The sequence below is a fragment of the Dryobates pubescens genome, chromosome 3 (assembly GCF_014839835.1).
Source record: "Dryobates pubescens isolate bDryPub1 chromosome 3, bDryPub1.pri, whole genome shotgun sequence".
Taxonomy (NCBI): Eukaryota; Metazoa; Chordata; class Aves; order Piciformes; family Picidae; genus Dryobates; species Dryobates pubescens.
The window spans coordinates 25,904,173-25,922,553 of record NC_071614.1 but is presented as its reverse complement, the minus strand read 5'-3'; the positions used below and the strand labels follow the sequence as shown (position 1 = coordinate 25,922,553).

At 38.6% G+C, this 18,381-nt stretch overlaps 1 protein-coding gene across 1 annotated transcript in view; it reads left to right on the top strand.

The window, feature by feature from the left end:
• NBAS (NBAS subunit of NRZ tethering complex) overlaps positions 1-16,690 on the top strand; it is a 151,576-nt gene extending 134,886 nt beyond the window's left edge. The window contains exons 50-52 of the mRNA XM_009909471.2: positions 1,164-1,308; positions 5,355-5,483; positions 15,925-16,690. Of these exons, the coding sequence (XP_009907773.2) occupies positions 1,164-1,308; positions 5,355-5,483; positions 15,925-16,200 (550 nt within the window). The 3' untranslated portion in view covers positions 16,201-16,690. The remainder of the gene's footprint in view (positions 1-1,163; positions 1,309-5,354; positions 5,484-15,924) is intronic.
• The last annotated feature ends 1,691 nt before the right edge of the window (positions 16,691-18,381 follow it).

Genomic DNA, 18,381 nt, shown 5'->3' with positions numbered 1-18,381 from the left:
TTGCTGCTTTTTGCCACATGTACTGGATGAGTATCTTCATTTACAATAAATTTCAAGACCAACCTGACAGATTTGGTCATCTTCTTTTTTTATTTCCTTTGAGCTAAAATGAAAAATTATCCATGTCTTAGGGATGCTGATGAATGGCCAAAGAAATTGATGGGATGATTTTAAAACCACCCACCTTTTATGTATTGTTAAGTTTATGCACAGGTGAACATGGTGGTTGTGTTACTGTGGCTTAATATAACCATGATTTAAGCTGTGGTTGCTCATGATTTTAGTCCACTGTAGATGGGAATTGAAATGCACTAACTTAATTCTCATATGGCAATTGGCAGTGTGGGTGTGTTGCTCTGTTACACTTCATGCTATAATTTTAAAGCTCCAGCCTGCTACCCTTTTCTGTCAGTATATCCAGGCCTAGCAAGTACTCCTATCCCTAACAGAATTAGCCAAGCATCATTGTGACTAGCAAACAGTGGCTATAGGCCAATAAATGTTCCAGCAACAAAACTTTATAGTAAACATTGCCTTTGCCATCATGCATAATAAAATTTGCTTGTATCTATTGTCTGCCATCTGTTTAAGGCTGACTGTGTAGTAATGATGTGGCAAGAAGTTCTGTGTGGAAGGCAAAGAATATTTTAAATATGTAAAACAAATGTATCAGCATCCATATCAGCTAACAGACAAGTACAGGTGCATGTTCATTTTGAGTGGGCTACAAGAAAAAGTTTATTTCTGTTTGTACTTCTTGGACCTGAAAATTAGAATGTGAATCTTGGAAATATTTTCTCCATTCAGAAGCAAAAGACACGATACTTGAGAGACAGATGCTGTTAGAATGTGATCAAAGCCAACAAAATTCAGAGTGCTGGATTCCTGTCACCTTTCACTCAATGCCATTCTGCTTGGGAAATTAGCTCCTATAAAGTCAGGCAAAGCTATTCCTATGCTGTTTAAGTATTGTCAGACTTTATCTGGTTCCTTGTTCCTCAGGGACTGTAACTGTGTGTCATAAGTACTAAATGCTTCCTCGTTGCATTGGAAGAATGATGGCATCGGGATAGTAAAATATCTCAAAAACCTTTCCTCCCGATATCATGAGATTTGTGCTTTAATTCACACCTACAGAAAATATCTGGTTTTTTTCTGGGCAGGTCATGTACAGAGGATAATCCCTGGGTGAAACTGGGAATTGTCATGCTACAGAGATGCCCACCTGAGGAAAAGGAGAGCACAGGAAATGAAATTTTGAAAATCTGCCGTTCTTTGTATGAGACAAAGCACAAACTCCCTGTTGGGGTAAGTTTTAATTCTGTGTATCATGGATATGAGTTTTCTTCTGGGGTCCCAACTACATGAAAGATATTGCCATACTGGATCCAGTCCAATAGAGAGCTAACAAGGTCATTAGAGGACTGTAGCACTATGAATGCTGGCTGAGAGAAGTAGGTTTGTTCTGTCTTAAGAAGAGGTGGCTGAGGGAGATCATACTGCTGTCTTTAAATATACAGATGTGGAATCAGATGGAGGAGGTGGAGCCAGCCTCTTCTTAGAGATGCTCAGTGATATGACATGAGGTAATGGCAACAAGTTACACCATAAACTCTTCCTACCTACTGGGAAAACTTTTTTCACCTTTATAGTGGTGAAACATTGTAATAGGTGGATGCCTAGAAGAGATATAAAGTCTCTGTCCTGGGGGATATTCAGGAGTTGACTAGATCATGTCCTGGGAAATTTGGATTCACTTTGATTGGAGGCTAGCTGGGTTAGTTGAACTTCAGCAGTATGTTCAGTATAAAACATTCTTTGATCTATTTGTAGAAAGGCTTTAATAGTGTATTGTCATTGAAGTCAGTGTGGCAAATGCTGTTTATTAAATGATCAGTAATTTTCTCACTAATAAATGCATAAAAATTAGTGAGGAATCTTTGACATGTGTGTTGAAGACTGGGAAAAAAATCCCAAACTAACATATGCGTAATTGCTTTATAATAATAATGATAATGATGATGTTCTGTCTTCCTTAACTGTGTTTGCATACTTCAGTGCAGATGTGTCTTAAGTATGAAATTGTTGAAGCATTATTAATGAAAACAGATTGGAGAAATGTTTAATAAAAGTCACAGAAGTTCAGAGTATTCATGCATATTTTTAGTAGACTGATTAATTTCTTATAATCATCTTTACACAATCACAGTCTGTTACAGAAAACAGGTGATGGTAAGACTAGAAGCATAATAGAACCAACACGTTCTGCTTAAAGTACAGACAGCTGAGTGTGTGGGGTTTTATAAATAATCCAAGAGATTGATTTGAGTTATGGTCAAAATTTATGTAAAATGCAGTCCCAGAAGGTGTCAGTAAACAGAAATAATAAATATATTTATTAATCTCACCAACATTTTTTGATGGAGGGCAGGTCACCCTGTCCCTGTGGCTGGTGTAGTTACATGTAGCTGTTCTTCACAGGGTATTGAATGGCACATCATAGGTTGTTAACTCCTGATCTTATTCATGCACAGGAGTCAAAGTTTATTAGAGTAGAATTTTCTGCCTCATCTTGGTGATCCAGGAAGACAAATTCTACTGAGGGTCACTGTCACACAGCAGTTAGTTCACCAAGAGTTCTGATCAAGCATGGGTTGTAATTTGTTTACTTACTTCAATTAAGCAAACTTTTCTTGAAATCCATAACTCCCTGTTTGAAGACAGCTGGATATTGTTTGGGAGTATCTTATCTTACCCAGTACAGGGTGCTGAAAGAGTCTTCCATGTAGGTGACTTTAGAATAGAATAGAATAGAATAGAATAGAATAGAATAGAATAGAATAGAATAGAATAGAATAGAATAGAATAGAATAGAATAGAATAGAATAGAATAGAATTAACCAGGTTGGAAGAGACCTTTGAGATCATTGAGTCCAACCTATCATCCAACACTATCTAATCAACTAAACCATGGCACAAAGCACCCAATCAAGTCTCTTCCTAAACACCTCCAGTGATGGTGACTCCACCACCTCCCTGGGCAGCCCATTCCAATGTGCAATAACACTTTCTATGAAGAACTTCTGTTAATATGCAGGTAGAGTATGAACATATTCTGGTCCTGAAGCATAAATTAGTTTTACTGGGAAGACCTTATAGCAGCCTTCCAGTACCTAAAAGGGGCCTAAAGGAAAGATGGGTAAGGACTTTTTACAAGGGCATATCATGATAAGATGAGGGGTAATGTCTTTCATCTGAAAGACTGGATATAGATCAGGTGTAAGGAAGAAGCTTTTTACCTTGAGGCTGGGGAGGCTGGAACAGGCTGCCCAGAGAAGTTGTGGATGCTCTGGAAGTGTTCAAGGTTGGGTTTAGTGGAAGGTGTCCCTGTCCAGGGCAGAGGGGTTGGAACTCATTGATCTTTAAGGTCCTCTCCAACCCAAACCATGCTAATATTCTGTGAGTTTACATTGTATGTTTTTTCTTTCTTTATAGTTGTCTCTGATCATTTTGTTCAGATAATTTTAAAGCTAAATGCTGCCCTTGGGTCTGATATCAGCCTCTCTGGACACAGGAGTGTTTGTCTTCATTATCTAGCCCTTCAGGTCATCCATGAAAATACTGAATAATATTGGACCCAAAACAGACTCCTATGAAATTCTGTTTTATATGCCTCACTGGTGTCAGAGATTTTATTTCATATCTTTCACTGCAAACATCAAGAATCAATAGCAGTACAGAATACATGTTTAAAGGAACAGGTTTGGGTAAGAGAAGAAGCCTCGCCTCAGTGACTCAGACTGATAGAATATATCCTTCTATGTGGTGTTGAAGATATAAAATGAGAACAGACTGAGCAATTCTCAGCCCGATTTCTCCCTGTGCCAGGCAAGGCCAGGTACCTCTGAAGTACTTTGCAGCTGGAGTATTTCATTTCATCTCCAAATAATTATTAGTCTTCTAAGTTCAGAGCTACTAAAACCATGCTGCTAAAAATCTGGCTGCATCTTGATCATCAAATTGTTACACTTGTCATTGACACAGTCTCAAGCTGCACCAGGGGAAGTTTAGGCAACGAGGTAAGGAGAAAGTTCTTTACAGAGAGAGTTGTTAGCCATTGGAATGGGCTGCCCAGGGAGGTAGTGGAGTTGCCGTCCCTGGAAGTGTTCAAGAGAGGATTGGACGTGGCACTTGGTGCCATGGTCTAGTATGCCTAAGATCTTGGGTGACAGGTTGGACTTGATGATCTTTGAGGTCTTTTCAAGCCTTGTTGAGTCTATGATTCTATGAACTGCAAAAGATGCAAAAAGATTTATTACTTGAATCATCCCAGCTTAATAGTTAGCTTATGAGCTTCATCAACAATGGAAACGAAACAGAGAGCACCTTTGAAAGTTGTACACCATTCTCAAGGTGACTATCATAACAATATCCAGAGCACTTAGTGGAAATTATTCTGGAATATGGGAAATCTCTGATGGACCTTATAGGGAAGTGGTTGTGAAAAATGACCCAAATTCTTGCAAATGACAGAGGGGGAAAGGGAAGTTAATAATTTGTTTCATAGCATAGTTGAAATACTTTTTGATGTGTGCATGAATAAGTCGCTGCAATGCTAAGGGAGAAAAAAACCCACAAAACACCTCACAAATTACATGTAGGGTCTTTTGTTTGTTTTAAGTAATGGCCAAGGTAAATATTTGCAAAGGCACAGTAGGTTTGTCAGGGGGGTCATCGTTTGGGCTTTTTAAAAAAAGATCTCTCTCTGGCCAGTTTCTTCTTGCAGAAGATTTGTGATGCTAAATTTGTGCTGTGTTATAAAATAAGAGAAATTAGATGAATGGAGGAAAGCTAATTTGATAAACTTTAATCTTGTATTAAAAAAAATGTATAAAATCTTGAAAGATTTTGCAACAGAACTTTATCTTGAACTCTGGTATGTACTGTTATTTCTTTATTGTGTTCCACTTTTATGATTGCATAATTGAGTTACAGAAATGTCAGAGTTGTCTGTTAAGTTTGTTCCTGTGATTTGCAGTATTTCAGTAAGCACAGATATATTACTCCTACAGAGAGCTGTGATTGCTGTTATTCTTTCAGTAAAACTCCAGGTTCTAATGGTGATTTCAGCACTTGTCTTGCCTTAATATAACAAACATTGCACTTTTAACTCTGTATTCCACATTTCTTAACAAATTGTCTTCAAGTTTCCAGATAATTATTTCCAACAAGGAGTTCATTTGTTGTGGAAGCTTCATTTTCATTTTTTGACATAGAATTTTCATAAATTTCAGTGTGAATGATGATATTAGTTTCTCAGAGATCTCACCCAATGAGTTTCCTTTTATTTTCAGTGTATAAAAGAATTATGTTTGATGCTGCTTAACCAGTCCCTCCTGCTGCCATCTCTGAAACTGCTTATAGAAAGCAAAGATCAGGATCTTCAGGCTGTGGCATTGGAGAAGATAACAGCTGTTGCTAAGGTATGAGCAGTTGAATTAACCACCTTTCAGAGTCTGAGGTAATAAATCAGCTCTTTTTAATTTTCATACAGTAAGCAGAGACTGTTGAGACCCTTATCATTATTAAGGTTGTATCCACAGCGAGCAGTAACACAGGGCTGGTAAGATTTTTTTTGTACATACCTGAGGTGATTAAAACTTAGAGCACTTTAAATTATCAAGTACGCTATTCTAAGTCAATGTGGTGGAACGGAACCTATCCTGTTAAATCAAATAGATTAGTATCGCTGTTTTCACACTCTAGAACTTTGGGGTTTTTTTAGTCATAATAGTACATTAGATGAGTTAGCTTGTTTCTGACAAACTTGGCAGTCTCTTTATATATATGTGGAGAGTTGTTAAATAACTGGTTTTGTTGTAAAAAGGTTAAAATGCAAGATGTTATGTTTGGAAGATTTCATGCAATTACAAACAAGATATGCTTGATGCTGCAGCATAGTTTCTGGAGAAAAAACAACTTCTAAATGCTGTCTCTTTTTTTTTTTTCCTGTTGAACATGTGCTGACAAACATTACTGTATATTTTTCAATTCTTGTATAATGTTACTTCACTCTGTTTTTTCCTGTGTATTCATTTTTCAGTTAAGAAAGAACACCTGAAAATGAGAAAAGCTAGTCTCCTAGACAAAAGTATTATTTCACCTTTTATCTTTTTTCTTCTTCCTGCAAAGTGAGCTAGGTTTAAAACTTCTACAAGCTCTTAATTGAATTCATGCATGCACAACCTGACTTTCTCGAATTTTGTGTTAGGTATGGTCTACAATCTAGCGTTCTGCCACAAAAAAAGAAGGGAGATGTTGTCATTATTTGAAAGAGAATGGCTTTCTCACTGAATTGACTACATTGAGCATTTTCAGAATTTTAATATTTAGGTAGAAAAACATAATCTGTAATATTTCCAAATTCTGCACCATGTCTTGGGGAGTTCTTGATTATGTATTACAATATAAAATAATAATTGATGGTAAATATCCCATAAATGTAACTGTATGGAAACAGAAATGGAACTGTGTGTATCTTTTTAAAACAAGCAACCCCCTGAACAGAAAAGCTTCAAAAATGTGATTTGTAGGAATTCAGATTGCTCTTATAAGTCTTTTCCAAGACACACAAAGCCTGGAGAAGAGGAGGCTCAGGGGTGACCTCATTACCCTCTACAACTACCTGAAAGGTGGTTGTAGCCAGGAAGGGGTTGGTCTCTTCTCCCAGGGAACCAGCACCAGAACAAGGGGACACAGTCTCAAGCTGCACCAGGGGAAGTTTAGGCTGGAGGTGAGGAGAAAGTTCTTCACTGAGAGCATCATTCGTCATTGGAATGAGCTGCTGAGGGAGGTGGTGGAGTCACTGTCCCTGGAGGTGTTCAAGAGGACATTGGATGTGGCACTTGGTGCCATAGTCTAGTCATGAGGTCTGTGGTGACAGGTTGGATTCAATGATCCTCGAGGTCTCTTCCAACCTTAGTGATACTGTGACACTGTGATTCCCCTGTTTCTTCAGGAGCCTTCTAGAGCAGGCCCAGTGCCGTCATTATATTAATTGCCACATTTTTTTCAGATTCATTGGCTGCAACAAATGGTTGCAGTCATATTCCCTACTTTCATTTCATCTGCTGTTCCTAGGAAAGATTCTGCATCCTGATCTTCCCAGGATTCTCTCTTGCATCTCTCCTCCTTACTTATTCCTCCTCGTGTGCTGTGTCTTTCCTCCTTATGCTGCACATTGTATTCCAGAAGCTTTCTCTTTTTGGTGTTGTGTGTCCATTGGATAGGTTGCAGAAGGTTTTTATCTCCTTTCCAGAACACATCAGTGAAAACCAGTCAGAAAAGCAACAAGTGTGAAAGCATAGGCTCTATCTCAGATGCTGTTGATTGTCCTTCAAAAGGACATACTTGCCAAAATGGATGAAGCACCAATTTTATTCTTATATTTACTTACTCTCTGTCAACATTTAAGATGGTATCATGGAAGGTGGCAGTGCTTGTAATATGTAATACACATCTGCTTGTATCAAAATCCCAATACCATAGTTAGGATCTGGTGTAAGTATGGAGTATTTCGTAGTAGAGTTTGGCGTTCTAAGCTAAGCAGCAGGGGGTTTTGAGTGTGTTCCTATTCCCTTTTCTTTATACAAATAAGACAGTTTTCTGCATTTTCCACAAAGCATAATTTTATGAACATTAGCCACAAAACAAAAGATTAGCTGTGGTGTTGATAGATTTTTGTTTAAACAACGGCAATTTTAGATTTTGTGTCTGCAAAGCAAGGCATTCTTGTAACTCTTTTTAAGCAGATGATCTCATTGAGAAGTAAGCAGGGGTCTGATGTATGCATGCACTTGCCCATCTATATGTTCTTGTTAACCTTTTAAAATTGACTTTTTTGTTAACAGATGGAAGATGCTGTGTGACTAGCTCTCAAGCTTGCCAGCAGGAATTTGTCTGAGTACATTTTGTATAGCTGTTTTTAAAGCATAATGCTGTGCAGTTGCACTTTCTAAATGGTTACTAATTGTATTGCTCTCTTAACTGGCCTTTTCTTTCCAGTGTGCTATGACTTTCAATTTTCTACACTCTAGGTTGATTACATTATATTGGAGTTTTAGGAATTGTATTATGTTCTTGCTAATATAAAGCATTTTGTACACCTATGCATGCTTAAACTAATACTAGATTTGGCCTTCTTAGGCAGAAGGCAGTTTGATAAGCCATTTCTAAACTTTCCTTCTAAATTCAGTCTTGATTTGAGCACATAATTCTGTAAGAGTGCAGGTCAACCTAGAATTTTCAAAGCATTTAGCTTTGCTCTGATGTTTCATCGTAAGTCAGTGAAAATTCAACTAGTTGTTTAATTATATCAGGCTCAACCAGTCCCTTGAATATGACATTCCACTGCCAGCGTTAGAAAAGAGTGACGTGCTAAATTTAAAAGCTGTTCTTATGTATCTCTTAGCCATTGTTTTATATGCATCTCCTATGATTATGTTAGTTGCTGTTGTACCAGAAGTGCATGCATTGCTTAGCTGTGTCAGTGTTATTTATTCAATGTAATTTTGTATGCATCCTTTTTGCTTTGTAAAAAAAACACTACTTACTGCTTTTTGTAGACTCTTAATGAATTTTTAATAGGAGGCCCATTTCTGCTTACGTTAAACAGGGAAAGGACAAAAAACATCTGGCAAAGGGAAGTCATAGATATCGATTCCCTGACACAGTGCTAACACAGCTCACAAGCATGGCTGTGAACAAAACACAGCACTTGCTTGCTGATACAATGTATTAGTTGGCCATTTGTTGTATGTTGCTGACAGCTTTATGGATGTTTACAGTTAAGGATGATGCCGAAGTGCTGATACTGGGAATTATATAGCTTTTGCCTGTAATAAAACAAGCAAGATTTTGTGTAAGCTTTTTTGAAATTGGAGACCTCTCTTCTTATTGTGTCTTTTTACAAAATACCACTTGTCTTTTTTTGGATAACAGAAATAACTATTCCTTCCCTGTTTTGTGTGGTGTGAATAATTTTAAAAATCAGTTTACTTAAATCAGCTCAGTACTGCCAGTAGGGTTCAGAGTTTGCACGTTGGAGTCAGATTGTTTCCAAGGAGGATTTCAGTGTTCACTGTGTTACCTTTCAGAGTTTAAGACTGATGTTTAATAGTTCTGACACAGCAACTAAATATTCTTTTACTTGTTGATATTTATACTTCTAAAGTAGCTAACAGATGGGAGTGCGAAGACTTCTTCAATTGAGGCTTTAATATAATCCAGAACTAGAAAATATCTTAGTAAGTCTGAAATAATACCTTAGCTCCACATGCATGCTATACTAATAAAGCATGAGCTATTGAAAAATAGAATACAAAAAAGCATAAAGAACGTGTGAAATAATGGAATTGCCAGTGTTCTCCAGTGTCTTATGCCATTTATGGCTGCTTGATGTGGTTTACCCTTTAAAAGAAATCTTGCTACATTATTTTCATTTAAGCTAACAATGATTATAGTAGAAGATCTTTCTTTACTTTCTTTTTATAGTTGCTTTTTTAAATATAGTTCTGTTTCCTTTTCCCCTTTTTTGTCCTATAGCTATGGACTCCAAGAAAGAATAAAATGAAAAGCATTTTTGTCTCCAGTAGTAGTGGAGTGCTAAGACCCATGGAAACAGCAGGTTCAGTTCTTTTCTCCTGTTACGTCATCAGCAGCTCTTATCTTTCTATTAGTATCCATATTTCAGAGCACATAGATTTTTACAGTGCATAAGTTATGGATGAAATATTGTCTATTGCTAATAACAGAACCCTTAGACACCAGCACAAACAGTGCTGTCAGGGAGTTTCCTAGACCCTGACTTGCCCTTTCATTAGGCAAAAGATTCTGCCCCTGACCTGCGCTTATTCCTCTGAAAAATCTCACTACAAGAGATACCTTTTTTCTTTCATTGTTGGTTTTTTTTTCCTCGTCAGTTATGCTGTATCAGTGTAATTATAGCTACAATGTCCATCTGGGCTGTATTAGAAAACATAAAAACTACTGGCCTTGGTCTTGGAGAGCAGATTGACAAAATTCCTTTACTCATCTTCACATGAATTTCTGGAAGCCTCAGTGATTTCTCAGTAAAGCCTTATAGATGCCTCAGGTTCCTTTTCTGAGTACATCAGAGAAGGTGTCACCTGTAGCAAAGCTTATCTTCACCTACCTATGTCAAGCACAAGTTGTTTAAAAACTTTCAGATTCCCTGTCTCTGCTTGCCCAGGGGCCCTGCTGCCTTGGTAGATCCCAGTGCCTCAATCCTGAGCCCATTTGCAGTTCTTGACAGTAGTGTGCTGATGGCAAAGCCCCAGGCAAGCATGTTTAACCCCTATTAATTATGCACAGACAGCTCTGAGTTCACAAATTTCTGATTCAGAAATACACCAGTCTGTGTAGGTGTGAGTACAGGTTCTACAGCTGCTTTGTGTTTGGATCATTTACCAAGGACATTAGAGAGACAGCTTGAATCTGCCACCCTCTCTAAGAGCAGCACTTAGTGTTCTTCAATAAGGCTTCTTCCCAATCTGATGAAGATGTTCATAAAGAGGTCAGGACTCCTGGGGACAGTGCAAGTAGGTTCTCACCTGTACCTGTTGAGAACCTTGTTGAGATCTGTTTTCCCTTGTGTAGATGTGTGGGGATTGAAGAATATGCCACATAGATGCAGATCCATTTATAAATTCTGCATTAAAGAGCAATTTGATAAAATGGCCAGCTTGCGACAGAGTGCTGCAGCACTGCTTCAGTGGGAAATGGGTGTTGTAATTGTGTGTCTTTACTGTCTCACTTTGTAGATAAGTATATATGTCTCTAGCAGAGAAAGATATTGATCATCATAGTTACAAAGGAGTGAGCCAATCATTAGAGATACCACTTGAATGCCTACATCTTGAAAGTAGGTTTCAGCCAATACCTAACAAATACATAAGTCAAGGAAATAAAGTCAAGAGTTCCTCTCCTTAGCATAATTATCTTCTTCACTTCTTTTACATTTGTGTGTTGTGTGTGGGCACAACACTAAATCTGCTCTGTCAGATCCTGCTGAAGGAGCGATGGATGTGAAAAAGTAAAGCTGCTCCCATCGAAGGCTTCCAGAATGAACAGATTTTACACTAATGAAAAATTTAGCATCCTCAGCATGGAAGTCAGTAGGCACAATTATTTTTCTCCATGATGCAATACTCTGAATTTCATTATTGTGGTTTATAGTTTATTCACATCTTCACACAATATGGAAAGTGGTTGTGTGTAATTTGTGCAGAAGATACCTGCACCTCCGAGATTCACTTAAACTGCAGTCAGCTGCATCCCATATCACTGGAACAGCATTTCTAGGATCAGTGACAAGCTCTGCTGGAACCAGTGGTTTAAAGTTTAGTTAGGATCTTGGGATAAGTAAGGGCTCTGCATATGCAGGCAGATCAGAAGTGACTCATTAGTAAGATCTCATCTTTACTGTCTGCACTGAAGAAGCTGCTTTTCGACACTGGAGTGGGAAGGTTGGTTTTTAGTAGTTGTCTTTATTGGGTTTTACTCTTTTGTTTATGAGTGTTGTGCGAAGCGTGATTTTGAGAGCCTGTGTCTATTGGACTCTGACATTTGGCGTGTATGCCAGAAGTGTATGCTTGCAGCCAGTCTATGATCATTTAAGCGACATTTCAAATAATGAATGAAATGATTGGCAAACAAAATAACTCTGGAGGTTAAAAGGGGGAATTTTGAGGATCAAAACTCTGGAACAGTATCATGGCTCCACGGAATGAAAGCATTGCAAGTCTGGTGAAGAGCTAGAACAGGGCAAGTGTATAGGCTTTTTTCTGAGGTACTGCTCTCCCCAACTTCCAGTTATTCTCATCTGTATGTTCTTGCTAACTAACTATCAGTGCTATTTTCTCAATTTTGTCCAGTTTCTTTGGTGAGGTTTTACATCCTGCAGTATCATTTGCCAGAGAGTTCAACAGCATCAAAAAAACAACTGTTTTTTTATTTACTCTTTATCCTACTAGATTCATTTGATGCTTCTTTTTGGGTATTTTTTTTTTTTGGTGGTGGTGTTTTGGTTGTGTTTTGTTGTTTGTTTGGTTTGTTTTAGTAAGAATATATTTAAACAATCTCTGTATACTCTACTGATGTTGCTGTTTGCTTTATATCCTCTAAGCTGTCTCTTTGTTCTAGACTGGGGAGTCCTCGTTTCTCTAAGTCATGTCTGACACAGATGCCATGTTATACTTTCTATGGTGTATTTTTACCTTTAGGTATATGTTCTGAGTGTTTACTTTATATGTTGTGCTAGTGATTTATTTATTTTTGGCCTTCATGCCTGTTCTAATTTAAAATTAATTGTAAATACATGTAATCTTAAGGTTCAGTTACATTTTTTTTTTCTTTTAGTATTATCTAAGTAGTGTTGCTCAGTTTACAAGCTGTCTTAAGTAAGGTTTTTAAATATACATTCATTCATTAACAATCTGTATAGATGTTAATCTATAAGATAAGAATTTTATCTCACTTAATCTATAAGATAAGAAATTTTGACGTCTGGGTTTTATTGGCTGTCAGATTCCACTTAGGTTGACCAAAGAGCTGCAGACTAGATAATGGCCTTAGCTGCATGAAGTATGTTCACAAGGTCTGTCTGCCATCTTGTTTCTCCATTCAATTGCCTGCAGACAATTGTATTGCAAAGGTTTATTTTTTTCTAAGACCTCAGATAGCTTGAAGTCAGAAAATGGGAAATGTTAATCATTTGAAACCTAGTGGACTATTTGAGCTTAAGGATGAGCTATCAGACACAGCCTTTTGTGTGCTCTTTTGTCATTTGTAAAGACATGGTGATCTCATTTGCGCACGAGTACAGACAGGTCGCATGTGAGCATCTCCATCTCCAGAGTACAGCTCAGATGTTTAATGGTTTTGTGCTAGAAAAGATCTTTTGCTTTCAGACTTCTCTTTGTCCAATTTGTAGGGATTTGGCATGCGAAATCCCAATAATCTCTAAGACTTTTTTGTTAACTGAAAAAATAGCTTAAAAAAACCAATTGCTGTTTGCGTTTTATGTTCATAAAATCAGATATTGAAGCCCTGTGTAATGTTGTATCCTACATAGAGGTCAAGAATAGGGCACTCAGAGGTGGGACAGAATATTCCTCTAGCCTTCCATTTCAGAAAAGATAAGAGCTGTTTGGATAATGGCTTAGCAAGCTGCATGGTATGCTGCAAGATGCCAAGACCAGACATTTAAGTATGAACCTATTCTCAACAGGTAAATGTCAGGAATTAACATATGACCATTTAGATTAATTATTAAATAATGAATGACTTTAAAGATTGGACATCCCTCTGGTTTTTAGAATGACTTTGTAAACTGGACTTGAAGAACTGCTACGAACTGTTGCTTTGTAATTTATCACTGTGAAAATATTGGAGACTGGAAGAAAATAAGATTTGAGTGGAAGGAAAAAAGGGAAAACAAGTTTGAGATTTCAGTGGAAGGAAAAGCACAAATACCTAAATGAAATAATGGAAGTAGTAGCATTCTTCTAGTACTGAAGAAAGAGACAGTAGTTTCTTTGTGCACCAAAGAGGGAAGACAGAATAAAACAGCAAGTTCTTTTCCTGGTTAACATGACAAAGGTAATCTGTATTGTTGTGGGGTCAGTTGGGACAGGTTGGACTTGATGATCCTTAGGGTCTCTTCCAACCTTGGTTATACTGTGATACTGTGATACTGTATTTCAGAGTTCCCAAGGAAGTTAAAATAGTAAACTGAAAATAATGATCATATAGTATTAATGGAAATGGAAAGTGCTAAAAAGAGGTATAACAGCTGTTCACACTACAATATTTCATGTTTTCTCTTTTTGCTTTTTAAATTATGTTTTATGATGTGTAGAGTGCATCTTTTCCAAAATAGAGCAATTACTCTATTTCTGTTACTTGCATACATGCCTTCCATCATTCTGCTGTCTTTTCAGATCTTTCACAGAAGCAAAACTTACATTCATTAGTCTAAAACTATTTAGATACAATGAAGAGGTGGGAGGTAGGGATAGGGAGCAGAGTGAAACCCTCATTATCCAAGGAAAAATGATCAGTGACCTGGTGCACCAGGTGTATGGGACTAGATGGGACCCACCCAAGGATACTGAGAGAGATGGCAGAAGTGCTCACCAAGCCGCTTCCCATTATCTATCAGCAGTTGGCTAACTGGGGAGGTTCCAGTTGAATCAGGGTTTAGAAAATATGATACCTATCTACAACAGGAGCTGGAAGGAGGATCAAAGGAACTACTGACCTGCCAGTCTGACCTTGGAGACAAAGAAGATTGTCTTGAGTGCAATCATGCAGCACATACAGGACAACAAGGTGTTCAGGCCGAGTCAGAAACAATTAATGAAGAGCCAGTCCTGCTTGACTAACTTGATCTCCTTCTACAATAATATGACCCACTTAGTGGATGAGGAAAAAGCTGTAGATGTTGTCTAAGTAGACTTTATTAAAGCCGCTGACACTATCTCCCACAGTATTCTTCTGAAGAAACTGGCTGTTCATGGCTTGAATGAGCATGTGCTTTGCTAGGTAAAAAACTGTCTGGATGGTCAGCCCTGAAGAGTGAATGAGTTAAATCCAGTTGGTGGCTGGTCAAAAGTGTTGTTCCCTTTAGTACTGGGGCCAGCCTTGTTTGATACCTTTATCAATGCTCTGGATGAGGGGACTGAGTGCACTAATGATTTACAGATGATGCCAGTAGGACAGGAGTGGTGATCTGTTTGAGGGTAGGTAGGCTGTACAGAGGGATCTGGACACACTGGATTGGTGGGCTGAGGCTAGTGGTAATGAGATTCAACAGGGCGAAGCACTTCATCTTGCATCTAAGTCACAAAAAGGTCATGTAACACCACAGGCTTGAAGAAGAGTGGCTGGAAAAGCAGCCTGGCAGAAAAGGACCTGGGGGTGCTGGTTGACAGCCATGTTAATGTGAGCCAGCAGTGTGCCCAGGTAGCTGAGATGGCCAAAAGCATCCTGGCTTGTGTTAGAAACAGTGTGGCCAGCAGGACTAGGGAAGCATTTGTTCTCATGTACTTTTTCCAAGTAACAAGGGATAGGACCCCTCCTTTGGTTCCTTTTATTTTTTCCTTGTTATATTTATGGTATTGCACTTCTTCAACTGGTAAGTCACCTAAGCTAATTAAAGCAACACAGCACTTCAAATTTAAGTAATTTAAAATATGCTGCAGATTTATTTGTAAAGCTATAGGCAGGGTTTTCAAGAGAAAAATTTCTCTTGTATATCAAGTAACTGAATTTTTCAGAGGAATCAAGGCTGTCTCGCAATGGTAGTAGCTCTGTGCTCCAAATCTTTTAAAATGTAAGCTGTATTCTTCTGAAAATGTCACCCTTACTGACTGCTGAAACTCTGGAAAATCTGGTTGAGTCTGTGAACATTGCCTATCATATTAATGTGTGGAATATAATGCATTGTATTAATATAAAGTGGTCAAAGCATAATACACTCTGCTCTGACCTTCCTCAGGATGTCATTCTTGATACGGAGGTGAATGATGTGGTCTGTTCTGCACTGGGGTTGAGAACCTTTGAAAAGTCTATAAAAGTGTTCATGTCATTCTAGCCAAGTTGTAAGCATTCTTAATTCCTTAAGTTTGTGGAAGTCAGGTACTTATATTAATGTGACACAAGCTGTTAACACCTACTTTTACATATTCTGACATACGCAGAATGTATATCACTGTTGTTAATCCACGTGGAGTATTCATCTCGCTTTCAAGGTCACACTGCACTTACAACAGCCATGGCATGTTCTGGTTGGTGGATGTATGTGGTAATTAACTTTTAATTACTTTGTATTTTTCTTTCTAGGTTGATGATTTCAATTGTGATGCTGAAATACTTTCCTTACTCCTCAATGCCAAGTTGGTGGTGAAGTGCGTGTCTACTGCCTTCTATCCTCACCTTATTGACCACTTACTGGCTAAGCAGGGAGAAGGAGGCTGGGATGTAGAGGAAATAGCAAAACAGCTTAAAGAAGCAGGGTTCAGCGCAGAGGCCGGATCCCTCTTGATGTCTCATCGAGGGACTCATCCTTCACTCAGGACTTTTACTACTGCCCTCCAGGCTATTCAGCACTGGATCTAAAAATGGCAGATGTATGCATTCATCTGCCTTTTTGCTGGAGATCTTACACAAAAGGGAGAAATTGTTGTTCTAGTGAAGTAACAGTTAGTTATTCTCTGTTTTGATGAAAATACAGACAGCACACTTACAGTGAATTCCCTTGTACTTCTAATCCTTCAGAAGTTTTCTGGTACAGACAGTATCATTCTGTTATATGACTAGCAGAGCACTGAATCTGATAATCCTTTTCAGATCAGGTCAAAGTGTTAAATGATTACAATTTGTGACATATAAATGAAACATTAGTAAGCTGGCAAGTTATATACAATTTGTCTTAATTTCTGTAAGCAGTTCACTCCTGGCATAATGTAAAACTAATGTAAAAATATAAAGATGTATGGAGCAAAAGAAAAAAATCACAATGAAGAGTAATTTCTGAGCATTTCAAAACCTTAACATTTGATATTGTGAAATGTGGTTGCCAGAACTCTTGTTTTCAGTAAATAAAATATTTTACACTTATTGTAGTCTTTCCTGCTTTTACACAAGATAGTATTTTCTTCCTTCTGCCCCTTTTTCCAATATCCCCATCTCTCCTTAGTGGTGTTTGTTTGTGACAAGCTAAGCTTTCCTATGCCTGCAGACAGTTCTAGTCTTTGAGGCATTTTTCTCAGGAATTTGGGAAGCCCAATCTCAAATCACAAATATTTAATGACACCATTTGTGAATGCACTTTCAGTGTTTTTCTTATATTTTTCCTGAATCTCTAGAACTGATGTCAACCTCCTTCTGAAGGCAGTGTTCCTTTACTGTTGGAGCAAGTTGCTCAAGACTGTATTCAGGTTGATTCAGTGATGGGTGTCCCAGTCTGCTTGTCTCTCTGGTGTTGAATAGCTTTTGATGTTTATCCTCATGTTTGAGTCATATAATGTTAGGCAATGGAAGGGACCTCAAAAGATTATCTAGTCCAGCCTTCTCTGCTAGGCCATGACCACCTAGAGCAGGTCACACAGGAATGCATCCAGGTGGGTTTTGAATGTCTCCAGAGGAGACTTCACAACCCCCTTGGGCAGCCTGTTCCAGTGCTTTGTCACCCTCACTGTAAAGAAGTTTCTCCTCGAGGTGAGTCTATATTCAAGTTTGAGCCTGTTGTTTCTTGTCTTATTATTCTATTCTATTACTGTGCACCACCGAAAAGAGCTTGGCCCCCTCCACTTGACACCCACCCCTCAGATATTTCTATGCATTGATGAGATCCCTTCTCAGTCTTTTCTTCTTAAGACTAAACAGCCCCAGGGATCTCAGTCTCTCTTCACAAGGGAGATGCTCAAGTCCCTTAATCATCCTCGTGGCTCTCCATTGGATTGTCTCCAGCAGTTCTCTGTCTTTCTTGAACTGGGGAGCCCAAAACTGGACACAATATTCCAGGTGTGGTCTCACCAGGGCAGAGTAGGGATATAGAACTTCCATAGACCTGCTGGACATACCCTTCCTGATGCACCCCAGGATACCATTGGCTCTCTTGGCCATGAGGGCACATTGTTATTCCATGGTGAACTTGCTGTCCACCAGCACTCCAAGGTCTTTCTCTGTGGAGCTGCTTTCCAGCAGGGCAACCCCTAACCTGTACTGGTGGATGTTGTTATTCCTTCCCAGATGTAGGACCCTGCACTTGTCCTTTTTAAACTTCATGAAGTTTGCCTGCACCCAGCTCTCCAGCCTGTCCAGATCTCATTGGATGGCTGCACAGCCTGATGGGGTGTCAGCCAACCCCCCACCCCCCAGTTTTGTATCATCAGCAAACTTGCTGAGGGTACTCTCAATCGTCTCATTCAGGTCATTGATAAAGATATTGAACAAAACTGGACCCAGTACTGATCCCTGGGGAACACCACTGGCCAAAGGCCTCCGAGTTAACTCTGTCCCAGTGATGACGACCTTCTGAACTCTGTTGTTGAGCCAATTTTCAATCTACCTCGCAGACCAGCTGTCTATGCCTGACACTCCTGAGCTTTTCTATGAGGATGTTATGGGAGACAGTATCAAAAGTTTTACTAAAGTCAAGATACATGACATCCACTGTTCTTCCCTCATCTACCCATTTGGTCATAATTTCATAGAAGACTATCAGACAGGATCTCCCCTTGGGAAATCCGTGTTGGCTATTCTATTCCTGATAACCTTCTTGCCTTCTATGTGGTT